Source organism: Leuciscus leuciscus, assembly GCF_965113295.1.
Source record: "Leuciscus leuciscus genome assembly, chromosome: 9".
NCBI classification, from domain to species: domain Eukaryota; kingdom Metazoa; phylum Chordata; class Actinopteri; order Cypriniformes; family Leuciscidae; genus Leuciscus; species Leuciscus leuciscus.
The window spans coordinates 26,207,898-26,235,835 of record NC_138733.1 but is presented as its reverse complement, the minus strand read 5'-3'; the positions used below and the strand labels follow the sequence as shown (position 1 = coordinate 26,235,835).

The window sequence follows — 27,938 nt, the reverse complement described above, 5'->3', positions numbered from 1 at the left end:
CATGTCTATTAGCCAAATAAGTTGCACATATGGGAATTTGGCTCAAAAGAACATGGTAAAACATGCCATATCAAGTACTCATAATATGCCATTACATATAGATGTATATACAATACATATGGGGTGTATAAGTGAATAAATCCAGTAAATGCAATGCATTATGTCTTTCTTATTGAATACCTTATATTTACATGCGTATGCCCACTGTTATAGTATCAGCATTTGCTTTAAGAATAATTTTATTTTAATTGTTGTTAAAATGTTTTTGTTGCCATTAGCTTTGCCCTTCTCCTATTCTAATGGAGGCCAAATTACATCTATTATAAGTAATTAATTAACATCATTTTATGAGAGGAGTTGAAATTGCCCTTCAAAATGATGCTGTTATTTGCTGGCAGATTCTTCAGTTTAGTTGTCCCTTTGGCTCATGTTCCCAATGATTAATATAATTGGTCTCCCAAAGGATGATTAAGTTTGCAAACTTTGACACAAATATCAACAGGTGGTTACTAAAGGATCCAAAGATGGGTTTTGGATGATTCCAGATCTTAGTGGAAGTGGTTACATTGCCGAAAACATGCCCGAAATTGTACGCTATAAGATGAAGATGCTAGTAGATATTATGCTTTAGATGATGAAACAAGATACACAAAAAAAAAAAAAAAAAAAAAAAAAAAAGATTATTATAAAATACAGCAAAATATGATTTTATAGATGTTTTTGTGTAATTCCGTCCTTACCACCAGTGGTGCGTGACGTTGGAAAATTATAATATAAAAATACACGTTTTATTTCATTTGATTTAGATTTTTTACGTTTTATACTATTACTTTTTATTGCTATTAAAGTTTAATAAAGCTTTTATTTAAGTTTAAATATGAGACTAATACAAAGTTCATGTTCTTACAATGTGGGAAGTGAATGTTCCTCCTGAACCAAAACAAAAGCTTATGCTGCGTTCATGCCATGTCGTAACCGTAATTACGAGATGGCAACCCGTGACGTTATACCCGGAGCTGTTTACGTCCTCATACTCAGATGCCTTTCTATGTCAACAACACTATCAACGAGGACGTGAACCTGCAGCAGTCAGGTGGTACAAGTAAGAGCTCTGTAAGTTGTTTACGTTCATTATTATTATAATGTTATGTGCTTTGAGACATGAGGTAATTTAACGCCGGTAATTTAGACTGTGGTGTACTTTCATGTCTTTTAGAGAAGGCATGGCTTTGGAGATGCTCTGAAGGGGTGGGATTAGGCCTGTCGCGATAATTAAATAACCGTCTGATCGCGATTATTTGATCTAACCGCGATTGTTTCAGACAACCGCGATTATTGCGCTCTTTTATAGACCTACGGCACAAGGGGGAGTCATGAACCAAAATAAATAGACAAGCAGTCAAGCACTAATTACGTTTTCTAGCAATATATTCAAAGTCATCTGAAGCCATTCCATAGCTTAATGTGAGGGACAGTAGTATATTTACATTGTTAAATTAAAGTTCACAAACTCGTCTGCAGCTGTCAATCATTCCGTTCAGCATTCAAACTCTGCAGCTGTCAATCATTCCGTTCAGCATTCAAACAGCGCGCGTCGTCCGGTTACGACAGGATACACGGTAAAACTTTCTCCAATGTGACATTGACGTTATAATGCTTGATCTGTAGATAAAGGGCTGTGGATTTGCATAAAATGACTTTATTTTGCTGGAGTTTTTTGCTGTTTCTAAATGACTCGCTCGCTACCGTGTGCCTACACAGCACAAGGACTATGAATTGGCATCAGACGCACAATAACTGGAGTTTAAAACTGTGAAGAAACAAATGATCAATAAACTGTTGGACTGATATACACTAGGATTTGTGCCCTCGACATTTCTTCGCTTTGTGCCGTGAACTTTTAAATCCGCACTTGTGCATCGCTGCGACTCCATGTTGCATTAAGCACATCATTCTGCACCCGCGATGCGCATACGCGCTTTGTTCCGCTCTGTTTTGAAGCGTATCATAATTATCATGGTTTGTGCACATTTGTTTTTATTAACATGTTTAGATTTTATTAAATTACTGTGCAGATGTTTTCAAAAATTACTTTTTGCTGCTGATTTATACACTCACTAAGTTTAATAAACAAATTGTCATAGCTATTGAATATAGCCTATTTATTTAATATTTAAAGGTGTTAACTGTAAACTTACACTGCAAAATGATAACTTACAAAGGATTAAATTCATCACAATTATTTAATGAATGAAGCACAAAGCCCTAAAACAGACAATTAATCAGCATAATTGCCAAAGCCCTAACACAGACAATTAATCGTCAAAGCCCTAAAACTGACAATTAATCGGCATAACCGCAATTATTTTTTAGACAATTAATCGTCAGCCAAATTTCATAATCGTGACAGGCCTAGGTGGGATCTTACTCTTTTAAAGCTAGCTTGCTACTGCTAGCCCCTCCGAAATTGCCAACCCTGCCTTTAACTACAGAAATACTATCTCACAGCCCTCAATGCGGAAAAAAAATAGAAAGGTGATTCTGATTTAATCAAAATGACTTCACTTAAAAAGAGAAGTACTGTTCTGCCTTGTTCAATTCCCTCTGTGTGTGTGTGTATACAGTTTTAGACTGAACACGGCTCAACAAGGAATAGATTAACATTACTTGTCATGCTGCCAAATACAGGCTGAAATAGCAGTTAACTGAAGGCACCTCATGAAAATTCTAAGCAATGTTGTTTTTTGTTTTTGTTTTTTTTAAGTCACACACTTCAGAAACACAATCTAGCGGTTCATTTAATCTTCTTGAGGTAGACTACAAAAGCCTGGTTTCCTCCTTTTTGAGAAATAATACTCTCTTTATCAGGTACAACATTCTTTACCACATTTTTTGTTGTTGTTGCATTAGTTTGAATAAAGGCAACTGCTAAGCTTGAAAAATGGTAGAGAAATGGAAGAATAAATAGGAGACGAAAGTGGCAATAACTGTTATTTGTGAGACCTGTCAGGTTGCTGAATGGAGATTAACAGAGAGTGGAAACTTGTGCTTTTCTTTGGCTGAACCCAGCAAACTCTCTCACCTTTCAACCTATAAAGATTCCCCTCGGCAGTGGTCAAGTCTGTGTGTGGATGAAGATACATGGTCTGGTTTTTGTTTAGTAGATGACGTGGAGGCCTAAGGGCCAGTTTTTGGCATGTTTGTTCACTTAATTGTTCTGTGTAGTCACCTTTACCCCTCCCTTTCATTTTCTCCTCTGCTTCTTCTCCTCCTCCCCTGGAAATTGAGCTTACCTGGGCACACACAAGTTCTAGCACTGCCTGTGGGTTTGTTTGTGGAGCTTTAGAGAAGCTGTCTGCCTCCAACCTCTAATCCACTCAGTCAGCCAGTGGAGACGTCCCCACTGACAGATTCCCGCCTGCACCTTGCTCTTTGTTTTCAGTTCCTGCCTTTTCTTTCTTTCTCTCTCCCTCTCTCTCTTACCTTGCCGTCTTGTTGTCTCTCTCTTTCACTTAACCGTCTTGCTTGCACCTCCTGTGTCCAGGGAGTCCAGGGAGGCTTGTTTTCTCTGTTTGTGCAATATGCCCATAAAGTATGAATTAAGACTGCAACTTTGTTGTTTATTTGATTATAAGAGCTGCGGTGCATTGATTTGATTATTATTATTATTTGTTGCCTGTTCTTAATAAAGTTGTATCTATCCGCTCACTAAATTCATGCTATTTTAAATGTGAGCAGCCAGTGAAGATGTTTTAACCATTATTTTTCAAGACAAAGAAGTATAGGTTACAATCCAACAATGCAAAAAGTTTGCATGGGTGCTTCCTCAATTATTTCATTACTTTACTTTCAACTTTTACAGCAGGAAAGGGGAACATCTGGCTACATAAGGCCTTTTGAGAATCCAATTTTGTAAGTATAAAAATAGCATTGATTCTGTTTACTGTCATAAAAGAAATAAGAACATACCCATGATGACCAATTAAACAGAAACTAACAGGAAAAGTGAAACCAAGAAAAACTGAAAGAAATAATCTTCTCCGAACACAAGAACCAAAATCGTGACTATAATAATATAATATAATATAATATAATATAATATAATATAATATAATATAATATAATATAATATAATATAATATAATATAATATAATATAATATAATATAATATAATAATATGAATTGGATGCAGAAAGCATATGCAAATAATATACTACACTACATTAATTCTTATTGAATTCCTCCCACTTTATTATTTCATTGTAAAGGAATTGTTTAGGTTACATTGACTTCCAAAACCTGCTCAAGCGTTGGTCGCTCAACACAAAACTTTTGTGTTCATTCATAACCATTGACATTGAGGGGGTCTCTTTCCAGCTCATCTCTGAAGAACCACCTCACTCCAATCTCAGGTTAGCAAAAGGATTATGTTTCACCACATGCCATGAAGTGCTACGAAGACAACAAGCTCATACATGCACCGGTCAGGTCAGAGAGTCTCTTACAGGCTTTATCCTTCATCTTCACAACGGATGTGCATAGATCAGCATATTTTTTCCACTCTCTCATCTGTTCACATTCCATTATTAATGAAAATACCACCTTTGGCTTTGCAGAATGGTGCTTTAGGTACAGATCCTCCAGCGATTAGAGCAAAGTCGTTCATAATTACAGGATAAGCACAATCATAAATCGCTGCAGCCTATTTTGGGCCATAGACAAAAACATGTGCTATTCAGCACATTCGTTTACGGCTGGCCGTGTAAGTAGTGATTTTGACATTATAGACACGGATTCACATAAACCATCTGGTTGTAGATTATAGACCATATACAGGTAACATCTGCTGCCCACAAGGGTGTCATTATTATTTTCCTGGATCGGCACATCAGTGTTTCACAGGAAAATGTGAAGTGGTTTAATTTTAATATCCCTTTCATTTCCATGTCCACTGTTTGGAAATATAGGCTTATGGTTAGAAAGTAAAATAGTTACAGTAAAGAAGTAAGAAGCACTACACTTGTTGATGTAACAAGTGCTCCCTCATCCTCCTCTGCACACTTCTTCTGCACAGCAGTAACTTCAGTTTTCTTGAGTGGGAGTTATGTTTCAGTGGAGCTTGCTTACAAATACATGAGGTTAGCAGGTCATGAAAGCATTGTTTGAACTCCACTGCCATATTTATTTGTTCTTTTGCCTCTCCGTGAATTTAATACTTTAACACTGGGGGATATAGCGCATCTCAAGTAGGAACCTTGACAACTGTCAATGTAATGTTAGAGTTTTTGCTGCTGACAGCCCTGGTGAATGACACAATATATTGGTACCATATCAGACATTTGCAGTAATTAGAGTATATATATATTTTTTTTTTTTTAAATTAGCAGTAATTGCTGATATTGGATATACAAAGTTATGTCTTGAAAGTCTAGATGGTGCAGGCTGATAGGTCCTTATCTCAGTCTTCTTGCAATCACATCATTCTCTACAGGGAACAGCTGATTGGTTACTGCTGTATCAGTAGCCAACGAGCTCGCTGCTTAACCTTCAAAATGCTGGTCAGCATTTTCTGTAGCAGTTGTAGGGCGTTTTCAGACATCCTCCACCTCCCCCAGCTCCACCTGTATAGAACTGCTACAGGTAATTCATGTATGCTATATTGTACTGCAGCAGCATGTCTTACTTGCTCGTGTACGCTAGCAGCGTGTCGTGTATATATTGGCATTAGCATGGTTTCTGTCCGGGTTCATGTGCCCGACACACATTCTCCCCATTCTGTCCAGGCTTGCCCCGCCGGATTATTTGAGTGTCGTCATTCCCTCCCTCAGGATGTTGCTCTTGCTATGGAGGATTTGAAGACGAGTTTTTACCAGGCTGCACATTCCATTACAAAAGTTTACAGAAAACCAGCTATTAAACTGGGTCAGTTTTTCCATGCCAGTGCACCTCAAGACCTGTTCTGCCCGAGGAATTGGCTATTGAAGTATGGAGTAGGGCAGTGTTTAAAAAAAAAAATCGTGCATGCACTCTAAAATGTGGTAATCTCTAACCTGCAATTGTTACCTTAAAGTGCGATTTCTACTTGATTCAACCCATAAAATTGTATTTATTACATATTTATTTTTATTGCATAATTGTTTTACACAAATATTATTACAATTTAAAATTCTTAATTTAAATTTCTATTGTAATATTTATTGAAATGTAATTCATTCCTGTGATGCAAAGCTGAATTTTCAGCATCAGTATCTTCAGTGTCACATGATCTTTCAGAAATCATTCTATATACTGATTGTCACAGATGAGGTGGTTGAGATCAAGCACAAAGAAGATTCAGCTGGAGACTTTAATTAAAAAATAAGATCAGGAAACATTACTACACATCAGCTATAACTAAAGTAAATGATAAAAGACATGGAACAGGGATAACCATGCAGAGGGCTTAAATACACAGAGAACAGATCAGGGAAATGAGACATAGCTGGGGCAAATTAACTCAATGACAGTGACCATGGAAACTAACAAGATACAGCTGACAATGAACAGAGGAAGAGCATGCAAGTGAGGGCCAGGGAGGATGATGGGAAATGTAGTGATCGTGACACTTTGGTGTTTAAGAAACATTTGTTATTATTATCAGTGTAAATCAATTCAAAGTTTTTTGTGGAAACCATGATACATTCTAACTTTTTAAAACATATTAAAGCATATTAAAATAATATACAAGATTAATTTAATATCATCAAAATTATCATCAAATTAATATCTGCTAAATTGCAACTATATATATAGTTCTAAATCTGTTCTAATTCTAGTTCTAAATCTAAATACTGTATATATATATAGTTCTATATAGTATATAAATCTGCATTGTTTATCCTTTTGATCTTTCATTAAAACAAATTGTGAAAATCTAACCTTTCATTAAAGTAAAAGAATTGTTACACATTATGAAATAAGTTTTTTTCTCCAAAACACATTGGCCACAATTATTGGCACCCTTAGAATGTTTTATGAGTAAAATATCTCTGAAGTATATTCCCATTAATATTTACCTTTTTCTTTTTTTAGCACGCCATGAAATTGTCCAGCCATGACTTCTTCTTTCACAGGAGTATAAATATGAAGAAACACAATGGCCAAATTCCCTTAATCATTTATCACAATGAGTAAAAAAAAGAATATAGTTCTGATTGTTGAGCTTCACAAAATAGAAAGTAGCTAATGCACTGAAAATACCCATTTCCACCATCAGGGCAATAATTAAGAAGTTCCCATCAATTAAAGATGTTACAAATCTGCCTGGAAGAGGAAATATGTCTCTATCGCCCTAATGCACGGTGAGGAGGAGAGTTTGAGTGGCCAAAGACCCTAGCTTTCACACCTGAGCGTTTGTTTCGGAATCTGGTGCGTTTTCTCCCTGTTTTTCTCACCTAAAATGTTGTGTAATTGAGCTTCTCCGTTTGAGAATGCTGTCTTGATTAAGCCTTGATTCCTGCTCTAGTTGCATTATAACATTCGTATAGTGTTTGCATATGTCTTGAAACTGTTAACCTCTAGACAGCGCTGGGAGATCCAGAGAGAGCGTGTTTGAATTTGCTGTAGTATTAATACGAATGTAGTATATAATTTAACAGTGGGAATGACGGCTACATTTGTATAGTGTTTGCGTGTTTCTCACAGTTACAAATAAAGCCACAATAAGCTCTTGGAGCTAGCTTCTCATCATTTTGATGGATGACGCAGAGGAAACTCTTGACTTGCATAAACCCATTTTGGGATGCTTTGAAAGGTTGCCTTGTGAAAGTGAACCGAACCAAGAAGAAAAGGCATTGTAACAAATTAATTCCCTGTTTCGGAACAAAACACACTATCTATAGGTGTGAAAACGCCTCAAAAAAGAGCTTTTTGGCAGCAAACCCAGCAGATGGGTTGGGTGCAAACAGGGATAAAAAGTATGCCATGTCCACGGTTAAATGTACCACTGGATCTTTAATATTGTGGGCCTATTTTTTTGCTGGAGGTCCTGGACATCTTGTTCAGATACATGGTATCATGGATTCTAGCAAATACAAAAAGATAAAAAATCTAAACCTGATGGTCTCTGCTAGAAATCTTATAATGGTTATATATATATAGTTAAATATCCAAACATAATTGGTAACATTTCCAAACATGTTTAGGCTATAAGCACTAAAATAGACTATACAAATCACAGAATGACAACTGTGACACAGTATACGATACATTGTCAAGCCAGTGATACAGTTTTCATGTTGGCAATGTAAGGATGAATGCTCTTCTCGGTAAAGCCAATTTTTCATCTTATTTTTTTGTGGGCCTCAGTCATGGTTTTCAAAGGTAATATCCTCCAAACAAAAAGACCTTGTTTGCTGTTCTTCCGGATGCCCTAGTGCTGCAGACACGCTGTCACTCTGCATCTGTAAGCATGGCACTATCACTCAATACATCAGGCTGCATAATTCTTCCTTGGCCTTCGCTTTCTCACCGCCTCCTTCCTGCTTCTGTCTTTGAGGATCTGCTGACAGCGAGGGCTAAGCTGCAGCCTCGCAGTCCCTTCCCGCAGGGCCTGGGTGTCTTGACTTGAATCTGACAAGCTTTCCTCCTCCACCCCCCCCCCCCCCCCCCCCCCCCCATCTCTCCCTCTATCTTCCTTTTTCTCTCTCTCACCCTCCTACTCACTGACACAGTCTGAAATTGATAGCTCACCTCATCGTAGAGCTCCATCAGAACAGTGTACCGTCTTGAGAGCTTGGAGAGAAATGAGATCCTGTCCAAATTCTTGATGTAAAGATTTAGGTATTTCGTGGAGCTGTCCAGTGTGGAATAAAGTGTTTAAAATGTTGGTTTTGGACTGCACGATCTTTGACTGTGGTGTAATTTTTTTGATAATTTATTTATTTATTTTATTATGAGACTTTTGGATCCCACTATAGCCTACACTAATGCATGCAAGCTGCCTTGGACTGTATGTTCTGGCATTGTGCTGATAGTCAGATGCAAGTATCTCAGGGGAGGGAGGTGTGAGCAGCCGGTGCTGTTGAGCATCTCCTCCTGGGAGATAACCTGTGAAGCACTACCCACCTGCCCCCACCTCCACCTCCCCTCGGGATAAGGGAATTTTTAGATCTGTGTAATGACTGGGAGGAAGTGCAGGGGGAGATGAAAGATAGAGAAGTGGCTCAATCCCTTGGAGTGGTTATGAGCAACTTCCTAAAGCCCTGAGCCATGTCACGCCATTCTTTCATTCTGTTGCCTCAAATAAATTCTAATTTCTGACTTCTAGCTATTTACTATTACGTGGCTCTTCTGAAAAAGCATTCAGTTGAAAAGAAAAGCACAGTTTAGTTTTGTTCTGAATTTTCTTAAAGTAATAGTTTGCCCCAAAAGGAAAATTCTGTCATCATTTACTTGCCCTCATGCCGTTACAAATCTGTATGACTTAATTTTTTTTCCCGTTGAACATAATTTTAAAGAATTGTACTGGTTGTTTTTTTAAATCAAAAGCAATATAGTTAAAATAACTCATATGACTTTTTATTCAAAGTCTTATAAAGAAACCATACAATACTTTTATTTGGTCAAGAAACAGACCAAAATAAGTAAGTAAATTAAAATAAATGTAAAAAAAAAAATAATAGTTTTTTTCCTTAGCACTCTTTTGTGTGTTAGTAGAGATGTCTGACCCATTCTTTTGAACTGGATCTTTTCAATTAATCAGGTCATTCAGTTCAGCAGGTCTGAATGATTTGTTCATGAATCAGACTGATTCTCAAGTTCATCTTTCTGACTTTGTGATCCATTTGGTGAGGTTAACAGCTCACTGCAGAGGAAGATGAATGAAAACTAATCAATATCTGAAAAAGTGTTTAAAAGCATCATTTTCTAGTTTTCTGGATGACACCAGTATACTCATAACATGAATGAGGAGCACTGTGACTGAACAGCTTTATGGACCATGAGGGACAAAGCTAATGAAAGGACAAGCTTTGCATCAGTAAAGTGAAGCCCCCATTTTCCTTCATTCAGTCAATTCATTTATTCATTTATTCATTGTTAGTCAATAGATGTCATTAACACTGCATGTCTTTAGCACTTGTCTAATCATCAGTCAACGCCTTTGGCCAAGATGTAGCACTTTTCACTGCTGTCCTCATAACCTTGAGTTTTACAAGCAACTAAATGGGATTTAGCGCATGTTGCAGACTGTGAAAGAGCCATCAACAAGTACAGCCCAATCCCTGGGGATGAAAGTCAATCTGTCCCGGCTGTGAGTGTAACCTTCGTCCTGTAAATCAATGACACACATGCTGACCGCCTCTTCAAGCCTCGGGACAGCAGCATGAGCACCTTAGTCTGTAAAAGCTGCAATGCATTTCCTATTCACTGCTCTTCATCATAGCACTGTTCTTATGCGCAAGCTTCAGCATGCCTTTTTTTGCCCTACTAAATAAAGTAAATCACTTGATTTATGTGTTTTTACATGTCGTTGGGACTTTAGTCTGTTTGGGAACTTGTCCAGGGGCCTGAAAATGGCCAGCGTTTAGCAATGAATGTTTACATAGCCATAAGATTTATTTATATTCAGATTCCAGCGACTTGGATTTTTCATTACTCCAAAGCATTCTGTTGCAAATACAGTTGTAGTATGTAAACCCTTTGAATTCATTTCTTGTCAATAGCAAATCTGTGAGTGTTTTTATTGGTCAGAGCCAATCACCTCCCATCTTGTCTTATTGTTTGACCTGCTGGTTAACTGACCCCTGACTTTAGTTAGCATTTGCAGTCATTGGCTCAGAGATTTCTATACTTTTTCCACCCTGTACCGTGAATTTTTTACATGGTGTGTTCATTGAAGACATGAAATTGTTTGTTATTATTTGGAGCACACTGTTTTTGTCAGTTATAGTGACTAAGGAGGCACTGATATTAACATTTTTTATTCGTTATTAAAACAGATCATTTTCATGTTGATGCGATGCATACATTTCCATTATATATACATACATACAGTATATATAATTTTAATAATTTATTTAAATTGTCTACATAAATCAAAAACAAAACACTAAAAACTAATTTCAGTTGTTTAAAATGCTGTATCACAATATTATAATTTACAGTGTGAGAAATGGATATTCATTTTAAGATTTGCTAGATTACTTGTGTTACAGATTACATATTAGAATTTTTAAAGATTAACTTGTGTGTTAAGTGAGAGTTTGGTTATGGCAAATGTAATCTAAATGTAAAAATAGCCTAGGTACTAAGAAATCTCTAATATAGTCTGATATTTATTTTGTGTGTCTCTAATTGTGATTTATTTGAATTTCATGGCCGATTTATCCATGTAAATCAACTTTTTCCTGTATCTGATTCTGAAGTATCTTCCTCTTATTCGCAGCACATTTGATTGTCAGTTCTTCCTTTCAGCTGTGTTGCTATTCTGCTTTGCACTGCCTCTTAAGTGAAGATCTCTTAGAAATGGCACTCTAAATACCACTTTTCAGTGAAAAGGTCACTGACTGTCGAGAATGCATCAGCACGCCACTCCAGAACATGGTAGTGGCCTTTCGTGCTTGTGCACCGAGAAAGTTAAGGGCAATGTTCATTTTTAGGCACTCTTCGGGTCTGTGTATGTCACATCTGTCAGCCTTCTCAGGTATGATGCTCACTATGTCATGTTTTGTTACTTCAAACCAGTGTTCATCTTTATAATCATTTTCATTGCTGATTTGCTAGTTTTCTACCTGTCTTCTATATTTATTGTATTTATTTATTTATTTATTTTTGCTTCTTTTTTGGTATGAACCACAATGAAATTCTTACACATCCAGGGATGTGATCTTATACTTTTTTTCTTAATTGTATGTATGGCCACTACGGATTTAGACTTCAGTTTGGTCTCGAAACGAAAGTCGTTGGACATCAGAGATGAATGAGGTAGAGTTTCAGGGCAGACAGGGAATAAACTAGGCTTATACTGAATTAACTCGGACTTTGTCAGACCTATTAAAAAGTTTTTCTTAGCCTCTGGAGTAAGACTGAAAAGGACATGTTGGGCATTTGGAAACCGTGATTAGACACTTTGTTTAGAGGTTTTTGTGGTTTGCTTGAACTCCAAATAGGCTTATTTAAAGTAAAGCCTCTGTTTGCTGCTCGGTACTAAAAAAACTCAGTACTTCATGTCTTTGCTGATAAGCAGTGAAATGGTTGCATTTAATTAACTGCGATGAAAGAACAGTGTATAAAAGCATAAATATGTGTTTTGACTGCAGACCACATTGGCAGATTAGTGCTAGTCAATAACACTAATTAAACATTTCATTGCATATACCAATTGACCGTTTCATAAAGCAGTGTTGACCAGAGGAACATATATATACATGTCTGTATATATTACGTTTTAAGCTAATAATTTTTTATACGACTCTCATGCAATGCCGATTGCTTTAATACTGCCCGATAAGCACGTCTTCCCTTAAAATCTCATAGAAAATGAAGCATCGTGGTTTATGTATGTACAAGTAAAATAAATGTGTATAAATAAAAATAAATGTTTATATAAGAATTTTTTTTAATATAATTTTTTATATAAATATGGATTAATTTATGTGTCCATGGCAATACCGTCTAAATGTGTTGGCTATGTTAGAGCTTTTTGAAGGTTTCTTATGCTGCATTTATTTGATCAAAAATACAGTAAAACAGTAATATTGTGAAATATTATTACAATTTAAAATAACTGTTTTCTATTTTAATATATTTTATTTTATCATTACTCCAGTCTTCAGTGACACATGATCCTTCAGAAATCATTCTAATATGCTGATTTGCTGCTCAAGAAACATTTATTATTATTTTCAATGATGAAAAAAAAGTTTTGCTGCTTAGCCTAATATGTTTGGGGAAACCGTTTTTTTTTTTTTTTTTTTCAGGATTCTTTGATGAATAGATTTTTTTTGCATAGAAATGGAAATCTAATAGAAATTGTAACGTCATTACTGCCACTTTTGATCAATTTAATGCATCCTTGCTGAATTAAAGATTCTTAAAAAATAAATCTTTCTGATTTTGAACAATAATGTGTTATTGTTCAAACAACCTTTTCAACAATAGTGTGCATTATCTTGTGCTCATGTTTCCCCACTTGTGAAAAGCACTAGCTTCCACCACCCAATTGATTTAAGACAGTACCTCTAACCCAGTATGCTATGCACCATTATTTTTCATCTTTTTCATCTCCTACATTTTATGCAAAAGAATCTTGAATCAAATGTTTCTCCTTTTAATCACTCCCACAACACATAATCTCCCTTTAAAGAGAACTTCAAAATATTTGTGTTTTTGAAGTGTTCTGTGTTTTTATCTTCCCAAAATGTATTCTTACATCATATGCTGCATTTCAGCTATAAGTCTTTTCCCACTAACTCCCCATGTTACCTTTTTGACAGTTGTTTCAGGCAGTGCAAATTGGCATTCTCTCTCTGCTTGAATTTGCAGAAGAGATCCCTATTTTTGAGAAAAGATGTGGCAAGCCACTCAAAAAAAGTTACAAGTGACTAATACTGTTCAAACATGTCCTTCCAAAAGAAGCAGCTCAGTTGGAAACTCTCCCAGAGGGGAGAATAGACTCGCCACAAACAACCTGAGAGCTATTAGCATGGAGCTCGACAGTCAGGGGGCCCAGCTTTTACTCGCCGTGTCCTTGCGCTGAAGCCATTCAGCAAACAAGCTGCCATTATTCTGCCTGATGAGCCAGCAAACACTGAGCATTGAGGGTCAAGAAAAACCACAGTCCCTCTCTCATTGTCACGTCCCTCTCATCCTGAATCATTATATGCCTGTGTTGTTTTTTCCTTTCTGCTTCCAGTGTTTTCACTCTGGCCCTTTCGCCGCCTCCTCTTCAAGTCATTGAGGTTTTCACTGGTCCAACAGTAAGGAGAAACGCACTACTGCTTTTCGAAGTTTGGTATATAATGCTCCTTTCAGCCAGTTGACATGTTAGTCTAGACTTTGCCAAACTTGTCCACTTGAAATGACATGCTACCATGCATGACTTAAGTAATAACAAATCTTTTACTTTAGGGGAATTTTGTCAGTTGCATTGCAACTATTGGGGTAGCAAACAAGATGCTAAATACCAATTCAGATTTAAAGGAATAGAAGTTACAATTAATTGAAATTTAAAGAAATTCATATTACTGTAATTGATTTTCTTTACTATTTTCAAGTGGTTTTTCAGGTACAAAATTCTTCAATAATACACTGTCATTAAAAATGTAAAAGCAGTAATATTGTGAAATTATTATAGTTTAAAATTACTTTTATATTTGAATGTATTTTAAAATGTTATTTATTCCTGTGATGGCAAAGCAGAAATCATTCTAAAATGCTGATTTGAAACGTTGATTATTATTATCAATATTGAAAATAGTTGTGTTGCTTAATTACAATTTTTTTGGAAACAGTGATACATAATTTTTTTCAGGATTATTTTTTCTTTGATAAATTGACCCTATAATATAATATAATATAATATAAAATAATATAATATAATATAATATAATATAATATAATATAATATAATATAATATAATATAATATAATATAATATAATATAATATAATAATTTAAATTATTATTATTTTTAATAAATCACTTTTTGGGATCAGAACGAAGAAAACATTTCCCAAAATGCATTGTGTTGAATTTCTTTGTATTCCAAGAGGATTACAATTCCTCTTCAGGTCAATGAGAGTTTTTCTTCAAAGAGAATGCTGCACTACAAATTGCTATATATTTTCTATGCCAATCTATTATTGTGGTATGACATTTCTCATATAAACTCACCATTAAATATGCATGTGAAAAAAAAAAAAATGAAAAAAAAACTGTGACCTCTACTCAGTCAGACACTCTCTTCCTTATTCGACTAGAAGGTAATGGCAACCTAACTGTAACTTTCCTATAACTTTCCTGTAATTTTCCTGTAGGTCAAACAGTAGAGCGTTGGCACTTGCAACGCCAAGGTCATGGGTTTGATTCTCAGGGAAAGCAAGAATTGATAAGAATGTAAATGTGTACCTTGAAATGCAATGTAAGTCGCTTTGGATAAAAGCGTCTTCCAAATGCATAAATGTAAATGCAAACCTGCAAAAATATCCATGATAAACAAGTGCATTTGGCATGCCAGCATCAGCTCACACAGTATTTCTGAAACGTTTAATTAATCCCACCTCAGTAGAGATGTCCTTTTTGAGTGCTCAGTGGCTGTGCATAATTGCTACTTTCAATATTTAATCGTCAGTGACCTTTATGTCTGCACACTAGAGATTTTGCCATGCTAAAAGACTTTGTTGTTGCTTCCAGTGCCACCATGAATTCCTGATCTTAACATCACAACAAAGGTGGTAATTAAACCACTCAGTGGGTGGAGAGGACTTTCCTATGGATATAATAGCTGACATAAATTAACAAGTCTCTCATCATGAAGCGCCTTTACTGACTGCCTGATAATTCCCTTGTTCTATTTCTGCTGCAGTTTTCCATCAGCCAATCAGTGGATCCACAGTGGCATTACAGCGAGTTATGAATACAATTATGCCCACTTTTCAAAGTCGCAGGGATTGGGAATGTATTTCTGCTATTAATTGCTATTTCTTTCCTTGCCATAGAAAAAGAAAAGGCTTGGATTATCCTGGAGAGGTTATGTTATCTATCCTGAAACTGAAGAAAGTAGAGACTCTCACATTGACTCGCTCCATGGTTGTAGTTGGTCTTTTTTTTAGGGGGAGGAGAGTTTACATTAGAACAGGCTCAATATTGTGGATTACACCTACTATCGCTTACTTGTATTCAAACACTTGCTTGATCCTCAAGAAACTGTTTCAGATGAGGCCATTCAATCAAAAAGCAGTGAAAGAAAGCACTGTTAAATAATCGTGTGTCCATCCAAGTCTGCGCTCTAATCCTCTTTTTTTTTAATGAGCAGCGGTCAAGGATAAGACCCGACCTTGGTGCTTTGGAATGACATTCAGCCTTTCTCTGCCTTTAAAGGAGATCACAGAGAAGGGAGAGAGAACATTTCTTCCACTTAGATTATAGTCTTGTATGAGGAGAACCTTTAAATAGCTTTTAATTTTTTCATTAAACTTCAAAATGAAAATTCTGTCATTATTTACTCACCCTCAAGTTGTTTCAAATCTGTTTTAAGTTCTTTCTTCTGCTGAACACAAAGGAAGATATTTTGAAGAATATTGTAGCCAAACAGTTGATGGACCCCACTGACGTCCATCGTATTTTTTTCCTACTATGGAAGTCAATGGGGTCCATCAACTGTCTGGTTACCCACATTCTTCAAAATATCTTCCTTTGTGTTCAGCAGAAGAAAGAACTTAAAACAGGTTTGAATTTGAAACAACTTGAGGGTGAGTAAACGATGACAGAATTTTCATTTTGAAGTTAACTATTCCTTTAATGTTTAATGAATAAAGCTCGGTCTCAAACAGAGTCGGTAAGATGCTTGGTGAGTAATAAAATAAGTCTCTTCTGCTCACCAAGGCTGGATTTATTTCATTAAAAATACAGTAAAACAGTAAAATTGTGAAATATTATTATGATTTAAAGTAAATGTTTTCTAATCTTTTCAAATGTATTTTATTCCTGTGATGGCAAATCATTACTCCAGTCTTCAGTGTCACATGATCTTGTTCTTTTTGTTGTTGTTGTTGTTGTTGTTGTTCTCCTTCTTCTTCTTCTTCTTCTTCTTCTTCTTCTTATTATTACTATTATTACAAAATAACTTTTTGAAATAATAATATTGAAATCTAGTTTTGCATATAAAAACCTGAGAGAGGCACTGGTTTGTGCTTTTGGTTCAGAGTCTAGCATGAACTTGTGTGAATGAACTAGTGCTAATAGGATTAGACTCCAAATTACAGGATTTAGTTTTTGTGTGCCAGTGTTTTCCAGGCATATAGAGTGACCTTCATAAAATCCCCCTGCCCAGTGTGATAGCAGAGTGCGTGCACAGCGAAGACCACAATACGAATGCGGTGTGCTAAACGAAAGAAATGCCTATTGCACTTTAAAACGTTCAAAGAATGTTAAAACACCTTGCACAACCAACATCTCCGGAAAGCTGAGAGGTGAGAGACAAATGCAGACAGGCTTTATGGGTGAGAAGCTTTCACTGACAGGTTTGGTGGAAGGCCGTATCATTTTATTGACAACGTGAAGTCCCCGTCATCCTGGACTGTCACAGGATTTGGTGCTCTTAGAAGCTTCTACATCCTCTTAGCTTGTCCTTTTTCCATTTGGAAAAGTGCATAGTGAAAGGCATTTTGCAATGAAAAGAGAAGCAAGGTATTTTCAGTGTCCTCTGTCTGTATGTGTGTATGGGGGGTTGTGTTGGCAGGGGACTTAAGCCGGTGTGTGAGGGAACTGACCTCAGAAGTGATTGCAAGGGAAGTCACTAGAGCATGGTGCAACTCCCAAGGTTCAGTTTGACCTTTAGGCTCTAACACACTTTATTTCTCACTCCCAGTCTCCTTGAGACACACGTAAATGAGCTGCGCTGACTTCAGTGAATTCCAGGCAGCTCCTCCTCTCAAGAGTGCGTGAGAATCCTGCTTTTGTGACCCAGGAAGTGAGCTTCAGAATGGTTTCGACAAAAACTCTGTGGAACCAAAAAGAAGAGAAAAACAAAATGAATGAGAGTGAAAGAGTGATGTTTTCTTTATGCGTTTGTAAAATGGGTCCCCTTGAAACATTTGTCTTGTTGGAAAAGACCCTTGTTTATATATATATATATATATATATATATATATATATATATATATATATATATATATACTACCATTCAAAGGTTTAGGGTTAGTATGTTTTTTATTAATACTTTTATTCATCTTAGATGCATTACATTTATTAAATGGGACAGTATGTAAGTAATGCTGTTCTTTTGAACCATCGCAATTTACAATAAATTAAGCAGCACAACTGTTTTTTTAACATTGATAATAATAACAACAGTTTCATGAGCATCAAATCATCATATTATAATAATTTCTGAAGGATCATGTGACACTGAAGCCAGGCGTAATGATGCTGAAAATACAGCTTTGCATCACAGGAAAAAATAACATTTTAAAACATATTCAGTTCGAAAACTGTTATTTCAAATTGAAATATAATTAAATATAATTATAACAGATTACAGATCTGATCAAATCTTCTTTAAAAACCTTTAATTTCCTTTAAAATCTTCTTTCTTTTTTTTTTTTTCTTTTTTTTTACAATAACTATAGATCCAGACTTTCCATTTTGCTCCAAGCTGGGGTTTTTTTTTAGGCGCTGAGAAGTCAATGTTTAGCAGTGATGCCTAACAGGCGGGTTTGTCTGATGGAGGGAGAATGATGGTGGGCACCGTGGGCCCCTCGATCGCTCTCTCAGTGACCAAATAAGGGTAGTCTGCAGACTCAGTGCTTATGGAGGAGACAGGGGGCACAGAGTTGGCACAGCTCAGGCTGAGCGGAGCCTCCAGTCTCATTCATAACAAATCTGTCCATCAAAAGCCGATGTCATGCTTATTATCTTGCGGTGAGAGACAGGACATGCTATGTTAGGACTGTAGTGACTACTAAATCTATATTAGCTCTGCCCAGAGCATTAATCAGTGACATCATCATTTCTGTAATGTATAAAATGATGGTCTGGTTCGTGAAATGGAAATTCACCCTATGCATCTTATTGATCTTCCATGCATACTTTTTTTTTTCTTTTTTTTTTTTTGACTTAGTCATTTTTAAATAAAGTATTGTAACTCGATCTTCCAGTGAAACAACAGACTTCTTTCTGGTGACATATACCAGACTTCTCCAATAACTTCGTCCACTTTAAACTTTTTTGACTGCTGGCTCACATTCAGATCTGCTTCCTTCCAGTTAACAACAAATAGATGAACCAAGTCTCTTCTTTTCTTTTTCGATAATCTGTTTAACTTGCATGTACATCACAATACGAAATAATCCACTATAATCAGGTTGATATTTAACTTGAACAAAACCATTAGATAATTTATTTTATTTTATTCCCCAAAATATGCTGAATAACAGGCAAAAAGATTCAATGTCAGCACGTATTGCCCATGTGTTTTTAAAGAGGTTATGTAGAATGTGCTTACTTACAAAATTATGTTTTACAATACAAATAATTAATTACATTAATGGTTTGGTTTTCATAACATATTGCTTGCAGCAAGTAGCATATCATCAAAGAAATGAGGAAAATACATTTTTGAAGTTGTTTTTCAAAGCATTGTCTTTTCAAATGGGGTTCTGAAAATGCACTAGAACGTGACCTAGAAAGCGGGGCTTTGAGAAAACATCGGTCTTAACAAAACCCCTGCTCAGCAATCTTAACTTACAGTTATAGATTAACTGTGAGGTTTTCCTTGAACTCTTTGAAGTCGGTTGATCCAGCTGAAACACAACCTCACCTCTAATACCTGAACTGTGGGCCGGATCTAGAACAATGCTAGGCCTATCATATGTTAGTTAAACATGACTTATCATATTGCATTTAAAATGATGTGCATATATGCGCATTAAAATCAAAGCTTGATGTGGTCTTTCTGTGGGAAACACATGTGGAAGGCTGTTGTACGGGTTGACTCTGGAAAATGCTCTTTGAAGGTTTTTTCCAGATAAGGTCAAGTGAATGAACTTGTTGAATTTTCTTGTTTTATCAGAAACTATTGAATGTTTAACTAAATAAACTTCCTATAGCATATGAACTGAAGTGATCTCACCCACACACAAAATAAACTCTTATACAGAGGTCATTTTGTGCAACCGAAGGTCCCTTTGATTTCTCAGTTTTTGCACTGAGGAGAATTAGAATCGTTTAGAGTTGTTACTTTGACATAGATACTGTATGTTGTCTTTAGGGGCCAAATCTCTACAAAACAGAATGAAAATTCACCTCACTTATTTCCTCAAAAGTAAAGTGGATCCTGTTTATTCGCTTGTCACAGAGAGCAGGCTTTGTTGAAGTCCAAAAATCTTTGTATTCTGCAAATCTCGAATTCTCTTTCATCAAAAGTGTGTTGACACAGCCAATTATTCTGCAAAATGTCGGACTTTGAAGATGAGGCAGGTACTTTAGCTCAGATCTGAATCTTCTGTCATTGTTGGTTAAATTCTTTACTCTGACGGGGCTTCATCTTGCAGTTTGAAGACGCTTTCTTCGCTTGTTACGTTTCATAAAAGCAGCTCTCACAAATCCTTCAAATGAAACCGAGGGCCCTATTTTAACGATCTGAAACGCAAGTATCAAACACGAAACACAGGTAACTTTGTGGGCAGATCTGTTGCTGTTGCTATTATACCGGCAGGATAACTTGTGCCCGACGCAAATCTACAATGGGTTTGTCTGAAATAGCTACATTACTCATAGGTGTGGTTTGTGCGTAATGTGAAATAAACCAATCAGAGCATCATCTCACATTCCCTTTAAAAGCAGGCGCGCTTGTTCCATGGCAGATGCTATTATAACGGCGGATTTGCCAGGCGCACGCCAGGAGTGTTTCACAGCCAAGGAGACCAACGTTCTCTTCAGGGCCATAAAAGACAGAGAAGTGAGATTGTATGGGGATAGGAGAAACCCATCCAAATTACCTTCGGTTAAACAGGCGTATACTAATTTGGGTAAATGTGTAAACTAGATTTATACCTATTTTTTCACATCTTCAGGGACACCACAATGATTTCCTTTGTGTGGTAATATTTTTCCTTGTAATTATGTATGGTTTGCAAAAAATGGGAACTGCTGCATCTGTGTAGATGAGAGAAGCAAAGTGTATGCCCGTTGTGCACACGCTACATTATGGCCAAGCATGCGCCCTTAAAATAGCATCTGAATAACGCGCCACTGACTTTAGAGTAGGTTTTTCCTGGTCTGTGGCGGAATTGTTTTCTGAAACTGCAAAACAGCACCAGGGAACGTTTGCGCCGGAACACGCCTCCTCTTTTCACTGAACCGCACCCGGGAGCGCAAGTTCCTTCCCTAAATTACCGACGTGCGTCTGTGGAGGGAAAAGTCCGCTGTGCGCGGGTGCAAAATAGGAATGATACATGCGTCGGTGTACAAAGTCAATTGCGCTGGGTGCAAGATAGGGCCCCTGAATCATTGGAAAAGTATCTTCTAGTTGTTGATCTATATTTGTGCAAGGTTGGTATTTGAATAATCAGAGATGACACACTTGTATAGGATGTGTGTCTGTGCTCTAGTGGTTTAACATTGTGAATCTTCCTCATTGATCATGCTAGATATTTGGATTGATGGGATTTTTTTGACATTTGTAGCTGTAAAAATACATGAAAAGCTCTTAACAGGTGCTACTAGCAAGCTTTACACACATGCACATTTACGTTAACTATAAAACATCCAGACTTGTGCGTCTCGCCCTTTGCATGAAAGGGAAACTGAGATAGTTGGACGTGACGGGTTTGCAGAGCGTGACAACTGAACAGAGGAGGAAGGAGAAAAGGAGTGTGCAGGGTGGGTACGGCCTGTGTAGTGTTGCCAAAAGCAAACAAACCACAGTCCACTGATAGCTCAGCACAAAGAAGCTAGAGCAGAACAGACCTATGGATTGAAGTCTCTCTCTCTCTCCCTTGCTCACTTCCTCTCTATCTCTTATTTTCTCTTAACATGCCAGCTGGACTGGACTGGCCAAACGATCCCAAATGCTGATTGGATGGGTCTGTCAGACAGATCAATCTTTCTCTTTGTTGTACGAAGAATGTTTTTTTGTGTGCAGTGTGTGTGTAAGACTCACAATTTTCCATTTCCTGTTGAAACAGGACATTAGGTGGTACTTATCAGGGGTTGTCCTTATATTAAATAACTTTTGGCACATTTCACAATTATGGTAACTTTGGTGTCCTTCTACAGTGTTTTTCTTATGAGGTATCTTATATATGTTAGACTATTATGTAACATAAAATTAACGTACTATGAAAAATGTCAAAGACATCAAATCTACTCCCCCTTTAAAATAGTAATTTTGGCCATAATCTGTTGATTTGACATTAAATCTATTCATTATTTCTAATTGATAATTATGATTTATCAGGTTTAATTTTTAATGTAAACAATATTTAATCACTGTTTAGTTATTAACTTAGTTATTAAAATTTTAATTAAAAACAATATATTTTAATAATAATAATAATAATATTTATGTAAAAATGTAGTTATTTTGTATAATAGCTGTGTCCCACATTTTGTGCACAAAATGGTTATGAAAATGTACAGACAAGAACAAAAAGCCACAAAATTAAATGTTTTACATTTTATTAAACCATATTGTTTAATACAAATTTATATCTGAAGAAATTTGATTTCTAATTCTATCTGAAGTATGAATATTTAATTTAAGATAGATTGACTAGACATATACTAAATATTATATATATATGTATTATATGTAGTTATGTTCTATAATATTTGTGTCCTACATTTTGTGCACAAAATGGTAATCAAAGCTTACAGACAAGGTAAAAAAAACACAAAAAACACATTTTTATTAAACCACATATTTATATAATGTATTTACATAATTGTATCTGAATTATGCATATTTATATTAATATAGATGAACTAGACATATCAAATTTTTCCATTATTTGCATTCCTACATTTGTGTGTGTTTGATGTCTGTGTGTGTGGCTGTCTTTGTGTGCAGATTGTAACTGGTAGGGATGGCCTCCAGGAGCGAGCCCTCACTTTGAATCGCACTTCAAACGCTGACGATAAAACAGACTAACACAGATAGAAAACAGACAAACCTTTTTTTATTTTAATTAGAAACGAAGCAATTAAACCTGCACTTTCCCTCATCGCTGCATCAGAGATTTTGACTGATATCACACTGTTCTTGTCGAGATGAATAAGGTACCCTTTATGAATTCGAGAATTCAGCTCCATTAAACCTCAGTGGGCCATATTAAAGCTATTACTTCAAAGAGAAAGCCTTTTCATGCTTCTAACAAAAATGTATAGAGTCTAACTTTTGTACGTTTGTACATGGATTGATACAGTCAGTGCACAGCAAACAATTCATACCCTGTAAGATTGATCCTTTCCAAATCATTACTACACCTTTGATACTAATCTTTAGCTGATTGTATGTTCAATATGTTTCTTCTGTTTTTCTGTAGGGGGCAACAAGCTGAAGAACCAACATTTCCGGCTAAACTGGGCATGGATATCCTTGGAGAAAGAGTACTACCAGGTTGATGAAGAGGCTAAGTTTCTGGAGGTGGTCTTGAGACGTAGAGGTTACCTTGGCGAGACCTCATTTGTTAGTAAGTGATGTTAAGAGACCTAATTCGCCATCATGCACTACTGATAAGACTTTATGAAGAAAAAAGCCTTTTTGTTGTGTGAAATAACCGTGACCTCTAATTTGCTGATAGGAGTCTCTTTATAACATCACTATTTTGGTTTCTTTGAACCTCTGTAGATGTTGCTCCTCATGTCATCAGATTTGGCTACTTGCTTTGCATCAAGGCATAGCTTGGTTTTAAGTCAGAAACCCTCCCACAGATCTCTTCATTGCTGGTCCCCTAAGGGCAAAGTTGAGTTTCCATAATCAGCAGGAAAAAAAACATTAAATCCCTGTAAACAGGAACCTCACATGGGAAGGGTCAAAGATCAAAGTTTAGTTGTTGGATTACCATAACTGCAAAAAGCAGTTAATTAAAGGGAGGAGGCCACATAGAGATGCATTTTTGTTGTTTTGGTGACGATATTCTCAATTGATATTATCATTTGCTATGTTATGCAGAAAATAATGGACTACAGCTTTACATTACTGCCTATATTGAACCGTAAAACATCAAGTATTTATTGATTTGGTGCAGCTTTACATTACTGCCTATATTGAACCATAAAACATCAAGTATTTATTGATTTGGTGCATAGCCACGTGATAAGTGGTACATTCAGCTTTGTTTTGGGGTTATGATCACCCTGTTAGGGTTTATTTTGTATTAATTTACCAGCTGACTGTACATTCATTACTAGTGGTCACCAAGGCCGATATATCTGCCAATATTTGGCATTTTTTAATTATATGTATCGGCCGATAAGTTTTTCTGTTTGACAGATGTACCTTAATTTAACTAACCTTGCAGACTAACTGTAGTCAAATCAGCGGTAAGATCTTCTGATTTGTGCATTTGTAGACTGCATAAAAACGTTTTACTCTGTGCCAGCAATGCGAAATGCTGACAGGAGATTTTAGCTGTCATTAGAGAAACACGATCGACAAACTTTAAACCCTATAGATTTCAAACTATGCTGCGCTAATTTTCAAATCATTACTATTCATTACTGTTCAAAAATTTTGGGTCAGTATGATTTTACTTTTTTTTTAAAGAAGATTCACCAAGGACACATTAAATTGATCAAAACATTCAACATTGATAATAATAAGTTTTTTGAGCACCAAATCAGCATATTAATATGATTTCTGAAGGATCATGTGACACTGACGAGTGGAGTAATGATGCTGAAAATTCAGCTTTGCCATTACAGGAATAAATTATGTATTAAAATATATTCAATTGAGAAATAGTTATTTTAAATTAGGAATATTTTAAAGTATATAAAGTTTTTTTTTTGTTTTTTTTTTGTTAAATAAATGCAGCCTTGGTGAACATAAGTGACTGCTTTCAAAAGCATTAAAAAAATCTTATTTACCCAAACTTTTGAACAATAATATGGTTGTCAGATATATGTATCTCAAATTTAAGAATTTTTGAAGAACAACAACATTTTATGCATTTGTGAAAGATTGAGCTTGTGTGGGAATCAGGGAAAGAAATGAACCAAAATGCCATAGAAGCATGAAACCAAAAAATGTCCCATAGTATTATATTTCCCCAGGTATTTTATGTTATCTTTGATATATTTCATAATATTTTATTCTAAGTCTAGAATAGTTTAGGATCTAGTTATGAATTGGTTGAATTATTTGGACAAAATGTTTTTATATGCTTTGGAGAAATCATTCTTATTAATGTCAAAATAAAAAAACTCAAAAAAAACCTCTGAAAGTCAGTTCCTAAGGGCAAATGTTACTCCTCAATAGAAAATGTTAGATTCTGGAATGAATGTTTATCAGATTTTAATTTAAATCTATTTCTGTAGCCCAACTGGTAGAGCATGGCGCTAGCAACACCAAGGTCATGTGTCAAGGTCACAATACAGATTGTTTCAAATCAGCTTTACAATGATAAACGGGTAAATAATGATCAGTGATGCAAACATAATTCAGTTCTGCTGTAAAACAGTGGAGTGTTCACCTCTGGCCAAAACAAAACTGGCATGGAAAAGACTGTAAAAACAAGGGTTAGACCTCTGCATGAGAATTGCAGGATCACACTGACAGACCTCCACAAGTTCTCATCACACAGATGAATATTCCATCCACATGCTGAGCTTGACCACCATTCCACAACTCACCTCGGTTTCGGTCCAGGGCCTCTCGGTGAGACGGGCTGCTGTCCTGCTGTTCGTCTGCCACTCGCTGGGCCTGGATCACAGACCTTCCTGTACTGAAGCGAGGAGACGAGGAAGTCTTTGAAATGATGATTTTTTATTCAATTATTATTTAGATTTTTCACTCCCTCCCTCAGTTTCTCTTCAAGGGCTGATGTTCTATGAATAATTTCGTTTTTTGCTGGCACATGCGAAGGCAGGACATGACAGGACCCCTCCTTTTTATGTGATGTACCTTAATATCAAAGCGATTCTTTCTAAGTTTGCTTCAAAGTAGTCTTTCTTCTTTCGGCAGCTCAATTTCTCCTTCTTTGCCAAAGCTCATCATTATGCGTCCATCATAACCCTTCTAGTCTGGCCTTTCCCCTGGCAGTTTTCCCTGGAAATTCTTCTTCTTTCTGTGTTTATTTATTTATTTATTTGTGGATTATATTAATATCTTATTTTGTTGGTGACCTTTGAGATTTCTGTGTTGGAAAGTTAGTGTTTTCCTTGCCGCACAGTTGCTCACGAGCTAACAATGCCCATGGCACACCTGCCGTGAAGCTCCTGGCATTGTAAAACCCTTTTCAACCCAAGTGGACAGAAATCCACCAGCGGGACTATAAGTATCTGATCTTTTGAGGGATGTTGATGGACTAGCTTTCTGAGTCTTAATCTTATTCTCTTTTCAAAGAACTACACACCTCTCCCTTTGAGTCTTTTTATTACCGAATGGTTGCATCACACATGCTGCAACTTCTCTACATTGGGCTGTTAACAAAGCTCTGCTGTGATTTATAGAAACACAGAAGATGTGATATAAACAGGAGATTTTGCCAATCCCTTGCAGTAGTCTGTCAAAATGACACTAACAACGTTTTTGTCAAAGTACATTCGTAAAACTTTATGTTCTTAGTACTCCAAAGCACTGGAAAAGACTGCATTTATTTGTTTGTTTGTATAGTTCCAGAAAGAATATCTTAGCAAAATTACAGAAACAAAACTCTCAGTTTTTTTGTGTCTGTCCCTTTAAATGCAAATGAGCTGGTACTCCCGGCACAGAGGGTGGAGCTTCAACAACTTGTGTCCCTAGCAGCTTGGATTACCTCACACACAAGCAACTGAAAATTTCTAAAACTTTTAGCCTTTTATGTTCAAACTGGAGTCAGTAAGATGGAGAGACTCAAGAAGAAGTGACAACATGTAGACAACATTTCTGAATGGTTAGTTGACGAATTTATGTAGCTTATGTGTAGTTATCTTCTAGTCAATGATTAACATATTCTGTCTTGATAATCAATAAATCTTGTCCCGGGGTAGGGGTTTATGTAAATTTTAGGGTTCGTGATGTCACTAACCCGGGAGGAATGTCGTGTAGTCCCTACCAGCCAGTGGTGTAGTCTAGTTTTTTGTAGTGCGTATACTCTAATACCCCCCCCCCCCCCCCCCCCCGCCCCCCCCCCCCGCACGCCGCATACTCACCCATCCCAGGGCGTCACCCCATAAGCACCACCACACTCACTATGCATACAGTATGCATCGACATGTAATTGAGAGCATTATGAAATACTAAGTGTTATCAACATGTCAATTTATTATAAGCAACACAAGACTTTAACAGCCAATGACATTTACAGCTGGGGAGGCTGGACTGATTTTCTACTGTTTAGTGTTAATCACCATCTAACTAAGTCAGTTAAGAGCTACCTTTAGCCTTAGATGTTATATGAATAATGGTCCCTGAAGCACAGGTTTTATCAGCTGACAATTTTCCCAAAAAATTTTTTTTAAAAACATAGGCACAGATACAAATTTACTTTTAGAAATGGTGTTTTTGAAAAAAAAAAAGTGTTATTTTAAAATACATTTTACTGTGCAATTTCTTTCTAATTAATTTGAGTTAGACCGAACTTTTATTTTGGTGGGTTGTAGACATTTGAGTTTCTGTGTGTTTTAATAAACTAATATTATTATTATTATTATTAGGCCTGAAGTATACTCTACTGTGCAATAGTAAATATATTTCTGTTATAATTTCTTCAAGTTATACCGAACTTTTATTTTGACAGGTTGTCGTAAAGACATAGCCTAACAGTTTCTGTGTGTATATGAAACGAATGAATGACGATAGTTTTATCAAATGAAATGGTGAAATTCTCGTCAAGTGACTCTCATAGCAGCTCTGCGATGAAATGCACATGTGTAGCTGTAGCCTACATCATTCATGTCTCAATACAGTGAAACGCTGAAAACACCACGAGCGTGAGTCACCCGTGCTTGTGTGTGTGTGTGTGTGTGTGTGTGTGTGTGTAGTGGAGCACACATTGAGCGCTCATTCCCAGAGACGCGTAGAACAATTGCA

At 36.3% G+C, this 27,938-nt stretch overlaps 1 protein-coding gene across 1 annotated transcript in view; it reads left to right on the top strand.

Moving 5' to 3' along the window:
- The window catches only part of frem2b (FRAS1 related extracellular matrix 2b), a 77,235-nt gene that overhangs the window by 11,326 nt on the left and 37,971 nt on the right, over positions 1–27,938 (top strand). Inside the window, exon 3 of the mRNA XM_082179676.1 lies at positions 23,248–23,394. Coding sequence (XP_082035802.1) covers positions 23,248–23,394 — 147 coding nt within the window. The remainder of the gene's footprint in view (positions 1–23,247; positions 23,395–27,938) is intronic.